The 20089-nt window shown below is 43.7% G+C and overlaps 1 protein-coding gene across 1 annotated transcript in view; it reads left to right on the top strand.

The window, feature by feature from the left end:
• Window positions 1-16542, top strand: part of LOC147603570 (GTP-binding protein OBGC, chloroplastic-like) — a 55085-nt gene extending 38543 nt beyond the window's left edge. Inside the window, exons 2-6 of the mRNA XM_086795790.1 lie at window positions 8104-8377; window positions 15085-15379; window positions 15462-15627; window positions 15784-15892; window positions 15992-16542. Coding sequence (XP_086651916.1) covers window positions 8104-8377; window positions 15085-15379; window positions 15462-15627; window positions 15784-15892; window positions 15992-16078 — 931 coding nt within the window. The 3' untranslated portion in view covers window positions 16079-16542. The remainder of the gene's footprint in view (window positions 1-8103; window positions 8378-15084; window positions 15380-15461; window positions 15628-15783; window positions 15893-15991) is intronic.
• The last annotated feature ends 3547 nt before the right edge of the window (window positions 16543-20089 follow it).

The raw sequence follows: 20089 nt of genomic DNA on the forward strand, positions 1-20089 counted from the left end.
AGGTTGGCCAGCACGGTGTGGCCACCCTCAGGAGTCTCAGTGACATTGTCTTTGGGATTGCCCGAAGGCGCAGGAGATTTGGCAGCGGATTCTCCGCATCTTCACTATGGACAGGGCATCGACCCGGATCATTACATGGGGCACTGTTGCTTGGGCCCACAAAGGCTGGAGTGGTTAGGGCTTATGCGGAGGATGGGGGAGGGCTAGCCCTTAAGGTCTCTCACCATCGTATTGCAGCAGTACCAGTCATAGCCCCACCTACAGGCGACTGGCGGCCGGACTCATGCCAGAGATGGGAGATTTGCAGTAGCATAGCCGCCTAGCACATTTGGCGAGCTAGATGTAGCGAGGCCATTGAGGGTACCCACACTCCGCCGGTTGAGTCCATCAAGAGCATATGGCTCGATATCATTCACACCCTCTGCGGTCAGTGGGGGAAGCTTCAAGGAGGTTCTAACTGCATGCGGATGCAGTAGGAAGCTTTCTTGAGGCTTTGGAGCCCTCGCCCATTTCTCACAGATAGAGGTGGTGACCCCACTTGGCATTACACAGACCAACTGTGTGGCTGTCCCTCCCCCCCCCCCCCCCCCCCCTTGTTATGAGATAGCCTTCTCCTCACAGAGCGGCCAGCTAGAGGAGAAGCGTCTCTCCCCCTCTTGATCATTTGGTTCCTGCCCTTAAATGAGGTGCTTTTGTATCTAGCCCTTCGTGGTTGACATCATAGTCATAGGGAATGGGAATTTTTAGACTCGGGAATGTTGGGGATGGCAACATCTTCCCGTTCCCATTCCTGTCCCATGTCACTCTATAGTCACAGGGAATGGCCATTCTTAATCTTTTCCGTCCCCGTTCCCCATCCCCATTTCGCGTCCCATGTGACTATGGTGGTTGTATCTAGCCCTTTGTGGCTGTTTTTTCATTAACTAATAGAAGGATCTTTTTCCCGGGAAAAAAAAGAGAGGACAAATTAGCTGGCCGACAGTAGTTGAAGCTGGCCAACTAGCATCCAAACATCATATAAATAGAAGTAGCATCTTTTGTATCATTTTATCTCTCTCCATCATGGAGTTGGATCATGTATAGGCAGTAGAAGTAGTTAGTAGCCCTTTTGGGGATGCCTATGGTCTATGTAACCTTTTCTTACGTACATAATAAATTATTCTGGAAAACTTCTCTCTCTCTCTCTCTCTCTCTCTCTCTCTCTTCTCATGCGTTTTGCATTATGATCCTACAGGGTGCTTAAGGGCTGCAATTAAGGCATGAAGGCTTTCACATGTCACATTGGTATCAGAGCATCAGGTGTAGCCACATCACCAAGCACTGCAGGTCCCACAGCTTCACATCAGAATATGTAAAGTTCCCATGCCTGGACTAGTAGGCATTCCTTGACTAGTAGCCACACCCACCCTATCTTCATCACGCCAGGACCAACCTCCACCCCAAGGGTGTCATACTTGTACCACAAGGGCATTGTCGTAGTTCTCAAGGGCATTGTCCTAAGGGGTGTACAGGTCCAAGCAAGGTAAATGCAAGCAGTTAAGAAGCTTCAGAAAGGTCAGGCATGCATTAGGTGAATCCTCAGCATTTAGCCCATGGAAGTTAGGGTCCTCAAAGGAGTACCTTAGTGGCTTCCCGGGAACGGGAGTTGCATCTCAGTTCGGTGCCTTGATCAACCTCAGTCATCAATCATAAGTCAGTGCGTTCAGGAACAAGGGTATGCATGCAGGGGGACAACATTGGAACATATGCACAATCATGGAGATTCAGCTAAGTTGCCATGGAAGAAGTATGACAAAGTTGAAATCCCAGAGCAGTCAAGGGATGATGATAGTCATCCAAAGTCACAAGACAGAAAAAGTTGAATTCCCGTCAATGAAGCTTAACAGGAGGGGATGTTGTGTGCACAAGGCAGTGCCATGTCTAATCCCTGATCATATCCCTCATTAGGCAGCAATATTAGATGCATTTAGGACATCTTCATCAGCATGCATCAGGTCGGCAGCAATTCAGTACACATATATCAGGTTGGTAGCAGTAGAATATCAGTCAACAGCATTGTGTGAGAGTCGGCAACATTTATCAGTAATTATGGTGAAGAGTTTGGCATTTTATGTCACACATGTCATGTTGGAGGAAAAATCAGGTGGTTTGTTGGGTTTTATGCTGTGTATGCACCCAGAGGAGTGCTAGTGATCATCAGTAGATTACTGGGGCACTTTTTACTTCAGTTAGTGGAGGGTTTTTCCCCCAGTTTAGCTTAGTTTCACTTATAATTGTTTATAAGTGATTTGGTCCACCTGGCACACTTATGGCCGGACATGTGAACACATCTTTTAGGTCACTTCATTATGTGGCTATTGTACTTCACTTTAATATACTGAATACTAGAGTCGTGTTCACTCTCTCTCTCTGCTTCCCACGTTTTCTGTTTTGCAGTACCTCAAAACCCTAACCCTAACTGTTCAGCACCTTCATTTGGTATCGGAGCCTCCAAGTTGGTCTGCCCTACCCTGCCCTCGCCGTCAACTGTCTGTACACTCCTACGCAGCCAGACGACTGTTTCCGTACAGACAGCGCCGCCTTCAGTCGTACATTCAGTACGGGCACCTGTCCTGTTCCGTACTCTGCTCCGTAGAGTACCAGTCAACTGCATACAGTCGACTGAGTACAGTACCTGCTTCCGTATTGTACCTGCTACGTGTAACTCGTCAGCTGCTGCAGGTACAGTCGCTCTGCTTCGTACAGGCGACCTACTCTTGCTGTGTACCTGCTGGCCCTGCTCAGTACAGTACCACGACTGCAGCTCTGTACATCAGTCGTACAATCGACCAAACCTGCAGTCTGCTCCGTACAGTCATCGTACCTGCATAGTACAACAGTCCAGTCATCCATACCTGCACAGTACAACAGTCCTGTACCTGCTGTGCATATCTGAAGCCAACAAGTCGACTTATACATGCAAAAATCACAGTTGTGGTAAGCTTTACAAGTTTTGAAATTTGGGCATTTTTCTCTGTGAAAATTTTCTGGCAGATACAGGCAGATTTTCTTGCGAAGAAATCTCTACAGGTTTTTTGTTGCAAGGTTTTAGGTGCAGTAATTTTGGGCATTTTTGGGCATTTTGTAAGCCATTTGTGCTGCTCTATTCAGTCAGTGGTGCATTGTGTTGCACATTCAGAGGATTGAGAGTGCAGGCATATTTGTGTTAGCTGTATTCAGTGGAGTACAGTTGTTTTCAGGGTTCTTGCTATTGGGTTTCTTGATACACAGGTACAACATTGTGCATTGGCATAATGGCAAATCAACAGCAGAGTGATGTATTCACGTATTTGTCCAAGGAAGACAAGTTGGACGGCATGAACTACTCCTTGTGGAGTTTTATGTTGAGAAATGTGCTCGTGGCAAAAGGTCTTTGGGATTTTGTTAGTGGTGATGAACCACGTCCATGTCCATTGGCTCCAGAGACTCCTCCCCAAGGGGGTGCTCGTGGACGAGGACAACAGGTACAGGCACCAGGTCAGCCTTTGCCTGTTCAAAGAACAAATGCTCAGAAGACATGGGATGCCAGAGATGCACAAGCCTTGTCACTCATTGCATTGTCAGTACAGAGGTCTATTATACCTCATATTCGTTCAGCTGGCTCTTCACGGAATGCATGGGTGACTTTGGAGCAGATGTATGCTGCTCGTAATGAGGCTCGAATCTCGTTTTTGAAAAGAGAGCTGGAAAATCAGAAAATGCATGAAGGAGATGATATGTCTAGCCACTTGAACAAGCTGCAGGATTTGAGAGAGCAACTCATCAATGTGGATGAGATTATTCCTGAGACACAGCTTGTGTCCACCATCTTGAACTCTTTGCCAAGATCTTACTTGGCCTTTCATACCTCTTTGAACCTCAGCATGAGGAATGTTGTTGAACCCCTTAAGTATCAGGAACTTGTTGCTCTCTTGCTACAAGAAGAGCAAATCAGGAAGAATATGAATATGAACACAAGTGCTGAACAAGCATTTACTACAGGTCAAAAAGGGAAAGGCAAATCTCAGCCAAAGAGTTCAAATCAGAATTCAGGTGATGGTGGTTCATCTCAGGATACCAAGAAAGGTGATGGACAGCCCAAGAAGAAGGGCAAATGCCATTACTGTAAGAAGCGAGGTCACTACATCACAGAGTGTAGAAAAAGGATTGCCAAAGAGAAGGCAAAGGAATCTGGGATGTCTGTAAATGATGCCTCTAAAGCTCCTCCAGAGACTGCTTCTTTTGTTGAGGACAGGGATTATTGTTTCTATACATGCAGCTATGATGCCTCTTGGTCTTCACAGGCACTCAGTATGACAGAGCATGCATGTACTTGGTATTTTGATAGTGGTGCTTCAAAGCATATCACATCTCGCAGGGATTTGTTTTGTCATGTAGGCCCTGCCCCTGTTGGCAAAACTGTTCAGTGTGCCAATAATGCTTCATATCCAGTTCGTGGCATTGGGGAGATTCAGCTCACAGCCATTGATGGCTCTATTCTTCGCCTTACAGATGCCTTATATGTACCAGGGATAAAGAAGAATTTGTTGTCCATTTCTTCTTTAGCACACTGTGGTATGCAAGTCCACTTTGAAGGGTACAGGACAGCCAGCAAATCATGAAGGTGGTGCAGAAATTCTGCAGCAAAGTGAGCCAGAAGCTGAACCAAATATGGGGCAGCAGGCACCACAGGTCAGACACATACCTAGATGGTATTTGAGGACATTATAGGACAGCCATCTAGAGGGTCCTCTTGCTGGTCGTACTCGTAGGGAGACGAGGACCAATGAGCATGCACACATCATGGATTTGAATATGGTTATGGCAGCCAGTTTACAGGATGATGATGAGCCTGATTCATTTGTGGATGCACGAGACAATGTGCATTGGAATAAAGCCATGCAGGATGAGCTTGATTCTATTAAAAGGAATCAAACATGGGATTTGGTTGATCTGCCCAAAGGCAAGAAAGCCATTGGTACTAAGTGGGTCTATAAGTTGAAAAGACATGCAGATGGATCCATTGACAGGTACAAAGCCCGTCTAGTTGCAAAGGGCTATGCACAGAAGAAGGGCATTGATTATGAGGAGACATTTGCTCCTACATCCCGTATGTCGACACTTAGGTGTGTCATTGCATTGGCTGCACATCGTGGTTGGGTTGTTCACCAGTTGGACATCAAGACTGCTTTTCTACATGGGGACCTCGAGGAGGAAGTTTATGTATATCAGCCCATAGGTTTTGCAGAACATGGTCATGAAGGGAAAGTATGCAGGCTGAAAAAAGCCTTGTATGGTTTGAAACAAGCTCCACGAGCTTGGTATGCAAAGATAGATGCTTTCCTACTCACTCAAGGCTTTGTGAACAGTCCATCAGAAGCCACTTTGTATGTAAAGAAAGAAGAGAAAGATCTGCTGGTCATCAGTCTTTATGTAGATGATCTTTTGCTCATGGGATCAAATGATGACAAAATTGCAGCTTTTAAAGAGATACTGCAACAGACATTTGACATGTCTGATTTGGGGCTCGTACACTACTATTTGGGCATACAGTTTGTGTAGGATAACAGAGGCATTGGGTTGTTGCAATCTCGATATGTTGCTAAACTTCTGGAGAAGTTTAAATTTCAGGATTGCAAGCCTATTAGCACTCCTATGGAGCCTGGGATGAAACTGTCACTACAAGATGACAATATTTCCTTTGATGCCACTACATATGCTCAGGCTGTTGGGTGCCTTATTTACCTGTGTACTACACGGCCAGATATTCAGTATGCCGTATCTCAGTTGAGCAGATTCATGCACAGCCCGCGATTGTCACATTGGCAAGCTGTGAAGCGTGTATTCCGGTATTTGCAGGGTACCTTGTCTCTTGGATTGCTTTATCCTGAGGGGGGTGACATGCAGTTATATGCTTACAGCGATTCAGATTGGGTTGGTGATTTTGATACCAGACATTCCACTAGTGGAAATTGTTTCTTTCTTGGCTCTTCATGTATTTCTTGGCTAAGCAAGAAACAGACCACAGTGGCCACTTCGTCTTGTGAGGCAGAGTACAGAGTAGCCTACACTACTACTGTTGAGTGTGTTTGGCTGCGTTGTCTCATGACTGATATGGATATTTCAGTGGAGGAGCCTACACCTATCTATACTGATAGTCAGAGTGCCATTGCTGTGGCCAGGAATCCTGTGTTTCATGCTCGCGCGAAACACATTGAGATTCACTGTCATTTTGTTCGGGAGAGACTCCAGGCAGGTGATATTAGTCTGATCTACTGTCCTACAGATGAGAATGTGGCAGACATCTTCACTAAGGCATTACCACGTCCGAAATTCAAAGCATTCCGCACTGCTTTGAATTTGTTTCCTTTTGGTGGATGATGTACAGTGATCACATATCACTCCAGGGGGGTTTGTTGGGTTTTATGCTGTGTATGCACCCAGAGGAGTGCTAGTGATCATCAGTAGATTACTGGGGCACTTTTTACTTCAGTTAGTGGAGGTTTTTTTCCCCAGTTTAGCTTAGTTTCACTTATAATTGTTTATAAGTGATTTGGTCCACCTGGCACACTTATGGCCGGACATGTGAACACATCTTTTAGGTCACTTCATTATGTGGCATTGTACTTCACTTTAATATACTGAATACAAGAGTCGTGTTCACTCTCTCTCTGCTTCCCACGTTTTCTGTTTTGCAGAACCTCAAAACCCTAACCCTAACTGTTCAGCACCTTCATGGTTGACAGCAGTTGAAGCTAGCCGACCAGCATCCAAACATCATATAAATAGAAGTAGCATCTTTTGCATCATTTTATCTCTCTCCATCTTGGAGTTGGATCATGTATAGGCAGTAGAAGTAGTCAGTAGCCCTTTGGGAAGGCCTATGGCGTATGTAACCTTTTCCTATCTACATAATACATTATATTGGAAAATCTCTCTCTCTCTCTCTCTCTCTCTCTCTTTCTCTCTTTCTCCCGCGTTTTGCGTTAATGTTCCTACAAGGTGCTTAAGGGCTGCGATTAAGGCATGAAGGCTTCCGCTATGTCATGTTAGTCTCCTCCAACTCTTAATTTTGCTAATTTTCCCAATTTTCCTATTTCTAGTAATCCCAATTTTCTCTATATTTATCTTAATGCTTACTTTCGGTACTTGTACATAACACTCTCAAAAACGTACCATACCCAACTTTTCTGTCCACCCTGTTCTCCTCAAAAGGGGGGGCCTCACATTTATGAGTTAGAAGATGTCTGATCCAACATGAGACGAGAGCATTGATTTCTAACACCCCACCTCAATGTCCACCCTTGAGTGAACTACCTTCATAGTTTAATCCCTAGTCGATGAAGACAATACTCCATTAGATCTTTGCTGAAAGCCTTGGTGATGAAGGTGATGGTGCAATTTTCTTGCCATAAGGCAATAGATGGTGCCGATTTCTTTTTGATGATGAGCCTGTGCATGAAGTGATTATAGACCTCACGATGCTTTGTGCGAGCATGGAAAATTGAGTTTCTTGCGATTGCCACTCGGCATTAGTTGTGGCATTGCAACCTTGTTGGCTGCTTTTGCAGAGTTCCACTGTCTAGCAAAATCCACCTCAACCATATTGTTTGCAGGATGCAAAACACGTAGCCTTGTGCCCAATGTTTGCCAAAGGGAGTGCCATCGTGATTTTTTTTCTTGCTGATCCAAGCAACACACCTTGAGTTAAGAGTGAAGTAATATCATGTAAGTGAGCACTTGGTGTCTGAATCTCATGCTAGTTAAGTCACTTGGAGTCCTTATTTTATGGTGGAACTCTAAAGGTTGGCAAGGTGTCCATGTATTTGGTGACCAGAGTGATCTTTGGACAAGTAAGTGCTAAATTAAGCTCAAAAGTACCCATTGTTTACGACATGATTTGAAAGGTGTCCTTAGGAATAGGGTGACAAGCTCCACAGTTCATTAGCTGCAAGAGGGCTTTTGTTTTGCTCATGTTAACTTGGAAAATTCTGACTTATTATGAAGCGATGGTTGACAAAACCATTAAATTATACTAATTATGTCATTTAAAAGACTTACTGTTTCCTTTCCTACTTATGCTAGGTGGCTAGAACTGGAGTTGAAGCTTGTTGCAGATGTTGGGATAATTGGAGTTCCTAATGCTGGAAAAAGCACACTCTTAAGCGTCATTAGTGCAGCTCAACCTGCAATCGGAGCCTATCCATTCACTACGCTTCTGCCCAATTTGGGGGTGGTACCAATAGGATTTGAATCATCGATGGTAGTAGCTGATTTACCCGGACTACTAGAAGGTGCACATCGTGGCTTTGGCCTGGGCCACGAGTTCTTACGACACACAGAGCGTTGTCGTGTCTTGGTAAATTTTTTTTTCCCTTTTAAATGATTTCTTGTCAACATCCTGCTTATGATTAACATGTTGCTTGCCAATGGATCAGACATTTAATGGTTTTATAGTGGCTGACCACTTTTTATTGCATGTTTTTTCATAGCTTCCCATTTGGCCATAAGCGAGGAGTATCTAGTCCATCAAAGACCTGAGGCTTGCACTCGGTTCTGTCCATGCGGCATACGGTTTAGTTTAAGTCACAAGAAATTAGTAGCAATCCTTTTCAGTAGGTATGGAGTACTCCTTTCCTTGCTAGTTCGCAAGCCATGGTGTGACCGTGGCTAGCCACACCCATGGGTAAAACTGTTAGTGTTTTTCTTGAGTCTTTAGACAACGTCCTTTTGCCTGTGGTGGGATTTGAACACATGGCCTTGGGCTACAAGCATGAGTGCTTACTGCTAGGCCAACTCACCGGGGACAGCATCCAATACTACTATGCCTGCAAATGCGAGGAAAAGCTCTGTTTAAACCTCCCACTGTTTTTCTCTCTTACTTTGATTTGGGATTAATCAAGGGTAGCCCAGATCTTCAGCGTTCTAGCCCTAGTCCAATGAGTCTAGTTGCTGGCCAGGGAAGCATGTGGCAGCCCCTCTTATTTCACTTGAACATGCTAGAGCCCCCAAAGCACCATTTGGATGTGGATCTAGTGGATCTACTGTGTGCACCACTGTGACAAGCAACATCTAGAGGTTTTCAAGTCGTACGTTTATTGGATACTCATTGGTAATGGTTTGCATTCTAATCTTGTTTGGTGTGCAAGAAACTTGTCCTTTCTTGCCAAAATCTGCTATTATTCCAGTTCACAAAACAAAAGTGAAATTGGTATGAGGTTAGTGAATAATACTCAGCAAAGAATAAGCAGAGTTGGATTGATCTCAAAAGATGAGTTGAAGTTCTAGAATCTGGGTTGTCTGATGACATGCCACATTGCATGAGGTGTCTGCTAAGGATCTGCATGAGATGCAAAGTGTAGATTGCATGGGATGAGAATTGTAGAGGGGTGGTCTGTGCCAGTTGCTGTGTATATTTTCTGGGGGTGTTGGAGTGTAGGATGCACCCCAGCTACTGTGGCCTGACATTAAAAGGCTTTCATGAAGGCAGAAAAATGGAAGGAATTATGGCGGAAGCATGGTGTGTGAAGAGTTAGTTTCAAGGGATTTATCAACTGTTGCATGCATGGAAGCCTTGCTGCGCTGATTGACAGCCCTAAGTCTGATTAAGAGCAAGATGCTGAATTAACATGATTAAGACATAGGAGAGAGAAGAAGAGAGAGATGGTTGGTGTCAGGTTTTCTTGTATTTAATATGGTACAAAAAGGTTGCTGAATGCTTTTACATAATGTAGGCCCTTGGTCAGTCCCAAAGGGGTGACCTCTGGCCCCTACATGACTTCTACTGACTTTCTACAATGATGGATGAATAAATGACTTGCTTCTACTGAATGTCTGCTGAATCATGACTTCATGCTTATATATGAGTTGGAGATGCTGGTCGGCCAGGTCCTGGACATGAAAAACGATTAAAATATTCTTTAAATAGCTGTGCTGCCTTTCCTGTTGTCCCATGTGACTGGCCTTCAACTAGGTGCTGCCCCACCTACTGCTAGGGCTCCTGCTGGCTACCGACAAGCTGTCTACAGGCAGCCGACAGGGATCCTATGCACTCCATGCTAATGGTGATGATGATGATGGTTCTGATGTTGCTACTGATGATGATGGTACTCATGCTATGCTGATGATAATACTATTGATGATGATGACACTGAAGATGGCCTAAGTGCTGTCCTAATTGCTTATCCTAATCAAGGATTATGCTGTTCATGCCGAAGATTAGCCATGGCACGGGCATGCATGTGACATCCCCTCTTGCTAAACTTGATGATGGGGTGGACACTGTCATCCTTTCTCCTTGGACTTCTAACTTTGACCTACTACTTTTGACTCTGACTTTGACTTAATATTTTTGTCTGAACACCTTCCACTTCTGATCTCCACTTCCAAGCCTTATTGAAGAACTGAGCATTTGTTCCACTGCTGTCCCCATGCTTGCTATCCCTTACCCTTAACACAACGGTGGGTCACTTGCTAGAACTGATCATGCCTGTTGCTAGGCCTTTGGAACTGATCTGAGAGCTTAATGATGTACTGGTTTTGAGTACATACCCTCAGAGATTGCTTTCCTCTAGCTTCGCTTGTTGTAGATCACTCCATCTGCTACCTTGCTGCATTCTGTTGATGGATCTGTGCACCTCCTTGGGACTTATGCTTAGTGGCTGAACCTAAATGCTTTGATACCAATGTTGCATGCGCGGAAGCCTTACTGTATTGATCCACAATCCTAAGCGTGATTAGGAACAAGATGCTGAATTAACATGATTAAGATAGAGGTGAGAGTAGAAGAGAGAGATGGTTGGTGTCAGGTTTTCTTGTATTTAATATGGTACAAAAAGGTTGCGGAATGCTTGTACATAATATAGGTCCTTGGTCAGTCCCAAAGGGGTGATCTCTGGCCCCTACATGACTTCTACTGACTTTCTATAATGATGGATGAATGATTGACTTGCTTCTACCGAATGTCTGCTAAATTATGTTAGAACTTGAGGATCCAAGCTCCCAGGGAGATAGTGATGGTGAAAGTGAATCAATCCTATACTCATTAGATGTGATTAGTACTTAGCTAAGCTAGGATGGGTGATACCTAAGAACAATCATGATGAATGAACTAAACTAATGAAGATTTAGACTCGAGCACTATTAGGTTACAAGATTAAGACTTATACTCATAAAGAGGTTTGAGAGCTTGCTTGATTTTATTGACTGAAAATGACCCCTTTTATATGAGGGAGATACAACAAAGCTTTGATAGCTCATGGTGGATAACTTTGACTAGGTGACATAGCACTCTAGCATCACTCATTTCAACACTCCCCCTTGATACTAGATTGGGTACAATTTTTAGGCTTTCACTCTTCCTCCCTCTTTCCTTGTGCTAGGCTATTTTGGCCTATGCTACTTTGGCATTATAGCTACTTTGGCTATGAATTTCAGCTTGATGTCCTTAGAGGCTGATTACATCACACTGAGCAGGTCTGAGTGTGTGAAGAAAGAGCCTTTGCTTTGCTTGGTAAATTCATGTACAGAAATTTTGTAAGCTTTTTGCTGAAATTTATCAATCTTTCCTTTTCTACAAGTTGCCTTTCCATGTTGAAGGTTAGATCATTGCTGATTCTACTATTGACAATTACAAAGCAAGACTTGTGGAAAAGGGATATGCTTTGCAAAAGGGCATCGATTATGATGATACTTTTGCACCTACTTCCAAGATGACCACCATCAGAAGTGTTATTGCATTGGCTGCCCATCATGGATGGAATGTACATCAGTGGGATATCAAAACAGCCTTCCTTAATGGGGACTTGCTGTAGAATGTTTATGTGAGTCAATCCATGGGTTTTGTGGCACATGGTCAAGAAGGGAAAGTATGTAGATACGCAAGGCAATGTATTGCCCCAAACAAGCTCCTCGAGCTTGGTATGAAAAGATACATACTTATTTGATCCACCACCAATACGGAGAGTATCCTCTACGTCAAGGTAGACAAAGGATTTGATTATCATCATCCTATATGTGGATGATATGTTGCTAATAGGGACCAATGAGTATAACATTGCAGCATTTGAGATGTCAGATCTCGGGTTGTTAAACACTATTATTTGGGCATACGGGTTGTATGGTTACAAGAGGGCATTGTTTTGCTGTAGTCCAAGTACATAAAGGGGCTGCTACAAAGGTTCAAATTTCAGGATTGTAAGCCTTTTTCTACTCCAATAGAAGCCGGACTTGGGCTGAGTATGTGTGATGTAGAAGAGCCTTGTGATGCCACTCTTTATAGCAAGGCTGTTGGCTGCCTCATATACTTGTGTAACACAGGTCAGACGTACAGTTTGGAGTGTGCCATTTGAGAAAATTTATGCATAGTGTAGGGACAAAGCATTGGCAAGCTGTTAAGCGTGTGTTCAGTTACTTATAGGGCACCCAATCTCTTGGTTTGTTCTATGCTCGGGGTGATTTTCAGCTCCATGCTTACAGTGATTTGGATTGGGTTGGTGATTATTGAAAGAGTGCATAGAGCGGAAGCAAAGGGGCACTAGAGTGTGTTGAATAGAGAGTGCGAGAGAGAGAGAGAGAGAGAGAGAGAGAGAGAGAGAGAGAGAGAGAGATGGAGCAACTATGCTGAATATACTGAAGCAAAATAGTCCCAAGCAAGAGACACAGATAGTCTCATAAGTGAGGGAGCAAAATATGTACAAGACTGAATGAAAAGTGAGAGGCCATCCCCACCTATTTATAGGTGAGGAGAGATGGCCGACTGGAGCTGCATATGCTGGCCGACTGGAGTAGATGAGCTGGCCGACTGGTAAAATACCAAAAGGGCTGGGAAAAATCCCAAAAAATATGGAAAAAAGGGGTGGCCTGTCCACAATCAAGGGCCATGCAAAAGGGACCAAAAGGACACCAGAAATGGGCAGAAATTGGGGATGAACTGACTTTCTCTCCGCAGCAAAACAAGCTTCAAATTGATGAATCTAAGAATACAAAGCGATGGAATCGAGTTTACCATTATACTTATTGAAGTTTACCTTCTTGTGAAGATGAGTTGAGGTATCACCCTTGCATCTAGAGCTACAAGGAATCACTCGTGTTTCATGTGTCGTCTTTGGGCTTCTTTCTCAACAGCGCGAGCTGCTGCTTCGAGGTCCGCCTTCATCTGAAGCTCATCCTTCATATCTGCAATCAAGTGGAGAACGGGCTTGCTGTGTTCCCCTCATCAGAGTTAGTAGAGGTAGGAACTTGGGTGAGAACTGGCGAGGGGGGAAGAAGAGGCTGGAAGAGGTAACCGCTTCTCCAAGGCCCGAATCATAGCTTTTTGCTCAAGCAATGATTTCATGAGGTGCATGAAATTCTGGAGCATCAATGTCATCTGGTCCTCACTAAGATAAGTGCTCCTTGATACCGTTGCTATAGAAGTGACAGTCTCTTCCCAGGTTGGTTGTTCTCTCATCGTCGGAGGTTGCCATAGTGGGAGTGGTCAATGTTCTTCCTGACCGCAAACAAACCATCCACTGTGTGTGTCAGAGATGTTTCTGGTTGCATTCTGGAGGCTGAGAACCAATTGTTGAGGAGTCACACCGGAATGGGGAGTGCTTCCGGCATCTATAAACCAACCACACAAGCGATTTTTTTTTTCTTTGGCTCAATCTCTTCACCAACAAGCAAAGCTTTGATACCATTGTAACATGCGGAAGCTTATATAGGAGGATTATAGTTTGATAAATAGCTTTCCGCACCTTTCTTCTTGACGATGTATAGCATGATGTAATGAGACTAAGAGTGCTGAGGGAGAAGAGAGACAATACACAGTGTTGGATCCCAAATACGCTCTGAAGGCCCCCCACCTCATATGGTGTATTTTGCTTTATTGAATGAGTAGAATGACTACTTGCTAGCTGTCAATAACCAGGACTGAACTGACTCTAGAGACCTTCACTTGGTTGAGGTAACTCTCAGCTTGAAGATGACCCTTGATCTTCACCGTCCACCTTGCCCTTGGCTCCTACTGGCTGTCTATGCCTTTAAATCCTTGGCACTTGCAGAATTATGAGATGAGATGGGCTGGACTGAAGGGCTGAATATATATTTCTCCATATGCTTCCGGTCAGCCAGTTTTACATGCTCACGACTTGCAGAAATTAGCCCATATGTCATCGCTTTTCACACGTGTGCTGCTGGGCTGCCATCGCTACTTGCTGACAAGCTGTCGGGCTGGCCGACTGGGTGATGGGCTAGCCCCCATGCCCATGGTGGCTCTCGGTGTAGCTCTTGGGGCTGGCCAATTGGGTCCTAAACCTTTGGCTGCCCCTTTGGTGGGCCATGGGCTGCCATGTGCAAGGCTATAAGGCTGGAAACCTACCAATGCCCAGTCCATCTCTACATCATTCCAGAGGTTTACAAAGACGTGTGGGGCATGCACACCTGATCATGACCATGTATGGGATTTGTACACCTGACCATGACGCTCTACAATGGATCCCTAGTTGACTAGTCCCAGACAAGGGCTCACAAAGGGCCAATTACCCCTCTTAAGTCTTGTACCTGATGTACAGGTATGTCCACGTGGCATACAGGTATGTCCACATGCATCCAAGTGCGGGATGCATGTGACTATCTGTGCTTATCTACAATGCAATGCAAGTCGTGCTATCCTCCGGCCGTGCATTAATGTAAAAAGCAAAGAAAGCTGCAAATCTGATGACCCCTGATGTTGCATTTACACTTAGCTGCCAACAGTGCTTCTAGGATCCCCTACAATGATCCTCACTTGCCCTTGTATAGGGGCTAAAGGGCTGGTTGGCTGGTTGGCTGGTTGGCCAACTGTGCATGACTAGATACAATGTTTTCAAAAGCTGTTCCCACTGGGACTGTATCCTTGGGCACTGTGTTGTCCAGTATTCATTCAGCTGCCCAAAATTGCAGTCCATCAGCCCAGGTTGGTGCAGCAAGCAACGTGTCAATAGAAGTAGGCGGTTTTACACACCAGGTGCGGGCGAGTTCAACTCTAGGAGAATGCCGAATGTGTCATGCATCAGAAATTATACCATAATGGATTTGTTTATGCAGGTGCATATGGTGGATGGCACGAGTCAACAGCCAGAACAGGAGTATGAGGCAGTGAGGCTTGAGCTTCAGCTCTTCAACCCTGCGCTCTCTGAGAAGCCCTATATTGTAGCCTTCAATAAGATGGACATTCCTGAGGCAGCGGAGCGTTGGCAGAATTTTCAGGCTTATCTGAAAGAAAAGGGAATTGAACCTATCTGCATAAGTGCAGCCTCAAAGATGGGCACTACTGAGTTGATCAACAAAGCATACTCCCTACTACAATCTCTTCCCAGGACTCTAGATGAAGACGATACAGGTCAGTTTGTGCTGCTTCGTCACAGTTTTGTGTCAACTGGTCTTGTTTCAGCCTCTTAGGCAACACACATATACACCTGCAGGTAAGGAATCACAAGCCGAAGGTGAAGGGTTGGCAATTGGAGAGATGATAAGGAGGCAGCGCAGTGCTTCGATTGAGGAGTTTGAGATATTTGGTGATACAGGATCCAAAACATGGCGAGTCCAGGGGGTCGGTTTGGAACGTTTTACACAGATGACGAACTGGGAGTTAGTATCCGAAGCCCCTCCCCAGTATCTTTTGTTTGTTTTGGACAGATATGCTTGTGTTTGTATATGTATATGTATGTATACATACATTTACATAGATTGTTTGCTGGTTGCCAAACTTTGGATTTTTTTATTTTTTATTTTATTTTTTTGCAGGTATTTTGAAGCTCTTAAGCGGTTTCAACATGTTCTAAATGTGAGTGGAGTAAACAAGGCTTTAAGGCAACGTGGAGTCTGCGAGGGTGATGCAGTGATTGTTGGAGAGGTGATTATGGTTTAATTAAATCTGGCAGTTCCAATTTCGTGTGCAAACCTTGAATGCTCATCTCTGAGTGTAAGGTAATACTTGTGTGGATATTTCCAGATGGAGTTTGTTTGGCATGATTCTGAGGATATACGGGTCACTGAGTGGAAAAGAGGTTTCCGAGGATCAAGACTATGGCCTCATTAACTTCTTTTTCAGAGGACACCTGAACTTTTCCAACCATTATTCACACATTCTGTCCAGCCCAAGCGTTTTCATGAGAGCCAGATGAAGACATGTAGAGGAACACAGCTGTCTGGAGATCTGTATGAAGAGGCTGATTTGTGCTGGCCAATTGGCCTTTTGATTTGTTGCACACGATATTTCTCATAGATGTAAATTAGTTATGAAAAATGTAACAGGTTAGTCTCAGTGTCAAGTATATGGGATGAACACATAACCACTGGAGACTTTGGGTCCCTCTTTGGACGTGTGGATTCTTGGGTCATGAGACTGAGAATCAAGAGGTTGTGGGTTCGAGCCCTGACAGAGAGTGGTGTAGCTTCTAGCTCGGCTACATCCCCTTGAAAAGGGGACTTTTGAAAAAAAGAAAAGAAAAAAGAATTGTGTTCTTGACAGACTACATAACAACTTGATGTTGGTTCTGGATCGAGGCTATAATGTATTGGAGTATGTGGTAACATCTGCATGATCTATCCTTCAGTATGTGGTGTGACACCTACTATAAAGAAAACCTCTAGGGGGCACACATGCAAGGTATCTTATGAGGCCCCTAGTTTGACATGTTGCCGGGAAGTGCAGTCCTTAGCTCCCTTCTAGTTGTCTTCCATAGTTGAAAAGGGGGCAGTGAGTGTCTACATCTGATAGATGGTCTCTAGTTTATCCTTTGTTCTCAGAGGAGCTTCACCTTGAGGAGGAAGATGCCCCCATGTAGACTCAGGGTATCAACCATATTCCTCCAAGAGTAGCCACTGATATCTCCCTATGTCATGGTACAATGCATCTAAAAAGAATTGATTGTGGTCTCCCGAACTTTGCAAAGCCTGAGTGTGTACCAAGCTGTGTGTGCCTATGGAGTCCCATATAGCCTTGTCTCACATGTTGTGCAATGTGTAGACCAATGGAAGCTCTCATTACTATGGCAAATGCCTCTACTAATGCCGACGAAACCATAACTGGTGGTTATTCCTACAGAATGGTGTTTGTCTGATTGCTTCTTGTTTGAAAATGAGGTACCTCGAAATATCTAAATGAAGAAAATGTACTTTTGGGCAATTTGGTTCAGCTCTTGTATGCCGAAAAGGTTGTGGGCATCATGGTCATACTAAAATGGTGGTACTGTAATGGCTTGAATCCTTGGAGATCAAGTCTAACATGTGCATCTTACATTGTTTGTCTTTTATGTTTCACATGTGCTCACTTATGTTCCTTTTTTTCATGTTCATTTTTTTCACTATTTCATCGCCGTAAGTCTAGTAAACCCTTTTACACAGTGAATGGGCATAGTTTCATTTGCATTCAATAGTACAGCTAGAAGTGTATGCCACAAAAGAGAATTGATTCCTCAAGATTTTCTTCAAAAACTAATCATCCACCTTAGTAATGTAAAGCCCAAGAAGAGCGAGTATATAGACCTTCGATTGAGGGCCTAGAAGTCTTACATCTCTCCTTTTAACGTTGTCCATTTGCGCACACAAGTGCACACGTACCACACTCACTCGCAACCCCACGCTCACACATGCACACCCACCTTCATGCATGTGCACCCACATTTACAGTTGCATATGCATGCGTGCACGCCTCGCACGTGTGCTCACCATTCACATGCACGTGCACACACACAAATGTGTTGTGTGCATGCACGTGAGTGGGGAGCACACACGTGTAAGTGTGCGGGTGGGTGAGTGTGAATGTGGAAATGGGAATAGTGCACATGCGAATATAAGTCAAGGGTGCACGTTTATGCAGGTGGGTGTGCACGTGCGTGGGTGCAATGCAAAGATGTAAGTGAATGTGGATGTGCACACGTGCACGAATGTGTGTATGCATGTGCGGCTATAAATAAGTGGGTAAATGTGTAGGATTGTGTGTGCCTGACACAGCCAGCCTGTGCGAGTGAGAAAATGGGAGTGTAGTGCACGTGCGTGTGCATAAGTGCGTGCAATGGTCCAACCAACTGTTTGCAGACCGCTTCATCTCGTGTATGGTTTAAAGTATAAAAAATAAAATAAAATCATTCCTTGAATTTTAAACATATTCTTTTCGAGATTTTTTTTTTAAAGAATCATATCTTTTCTTGAATTTAAAAAAAATGTCATTGGATTTTATGTACATTAGAAAAAAACCAGATGACAAACAAGTCGAGTATTCTTTTTAAAATTAACTCATCTTAGTCAAAATCTCGCACGTGAGATAGATACCTTACTATCAATTGATTCATTGAGTTTCCCATTTACAACCAGGTGCATTCCCTAGCAGGACCGATACCCATTTGAGCCTTGAGACAGTCTCTAAAACTAACTAATTTTAATTTCAATGCTTAATCATAAATTCAAATTCTTAAGAAACTATTTGGCTTTATAACTAAGTCCCACATTATTCGTTCTACAATCTTTTTATAAATAATACTTTTATAATTTTATAGATTAAGAATCAACTCATAATTTGAATAATCCTTAAATCCAAGATTTTATAATTTAAAATCTTAGATTTTTTACAAGCATTTATTCAATCTTTGCTTTTAAATAATGATCCTAACCATAAACCTAGAGATCTTTTATAAAACATGCTTACTTATTAACTCAAGATTTCTTAACACAAGTTAAAGCCATGTAGGATACACGATAGTGGAAGCAGGACCAACATAATACAGAGCACTAAATTGGAGAAAGAAGTGAAGAGTAAACAATATTACTCTTTGCAAACTTGATTACAAATTGATGGCAACCATCCACCTGTGTACTTCGAGTGAGCTTTGATGGCGATCTAGACAGACTTTTTGGACAGAGGATGTCTTTCTTCCAAGAATGCTTAAACACAATGAACTCGCTGATGAACTAAGGTTGCTAAACTAGTCAATATACACTATCGAGGGTCAACATGGACGTAGGTCGACCATGTGGTCAACCCATGACTGGTTAAAAAATGGCCAACTGACCATGTTAGACTATAACTAGGATCCGAAGGGAATGTCTCCTTAGTTTGTTGTTCAACACTCACTAATATAATCACATAGGTGGCACAAGCATGCATCCTACTTGGCAGAGTGCCAAGTAGGATGAGCCGTCTCCTAACCATCTGGCCACATGGCTATCCAGTGTCTAAACAGGGAAACTGTCGGGTGCTCGGCTGCTCGCCACAATGACTATGACTATTGCTCATAAGGGGAGCCTTACATAATAGAGTACACCCGTCATCCATAGAAACAACGTGAGAGTAAAGCATTGAGAAAATGCATTTTCCAACTCCCCCCTCAATGTTCACGTATAGGTGAACTACCTCTTGGGTCATACATTGAGTTGATGAAGGCGACACTCTAGAAAATCTCTCATTAAAGCCTTTGTGAAAATGTTTGCACAATTCTCTCTTGTCGGGCATAATAGACAAGCTTCATCTCTCCATCCATGATAAGCTCATGTATATAATGATTCTATATCTCAATGTGCTTTGTGTGAGCATGAAACACTAGAACAACACAATACAAAGCATTGAATTGCAGAAAGAAGTGGAGAGTAACTAATATTACTCCTTGTAATCTTGATTATAAATTGATGGCGTTTGCCCACCCATGTGCTTCGAGAATAAGGAGCTTTGATGGCGATCCAGACAGCCTTGATACAGAGGATGTCTTGCTTACAAGAGTGCTTGAATACAATGAACTCGATGATAAACTAAGGCTACTAAATTGGTCTATATATAGTATTCACTGTTGGCATGCCATGTCAACTAACCCACGACGGTCAAAAATGACCAACCGACCATATCATCTAATTAAGACCATATTAGACTACAACCAAGTCACGTAGAAATTTAGGATAGCTCCCACGACCATTTGCTGAGACCATTTAGACTCTTAAATGGGCCTTCCAACAATAACAACCCAAGAATAGTCTCCCAGGTTTGCTGTCCAACACTCACTAATGTGGTCACATAGACGGTACAAGCATACATCTTACTTAGCAAAAAGCCAAGTCTTCA

Source organism: Cibotium barometz, chromosome 63 (assembly GCF_041138505.1).
Source record: "Cibotium barometz isolate CiBa-2024 chromosome 63, ASM4113850v1, whole genome shotgun sequence".
Lineage (NCBI taxonomy): Eukaryota > Viridiplantae > Streptophyta > Polypodiopsida > Cyatheales > Cibotiaceae > Cibotium > Cibotium barometz.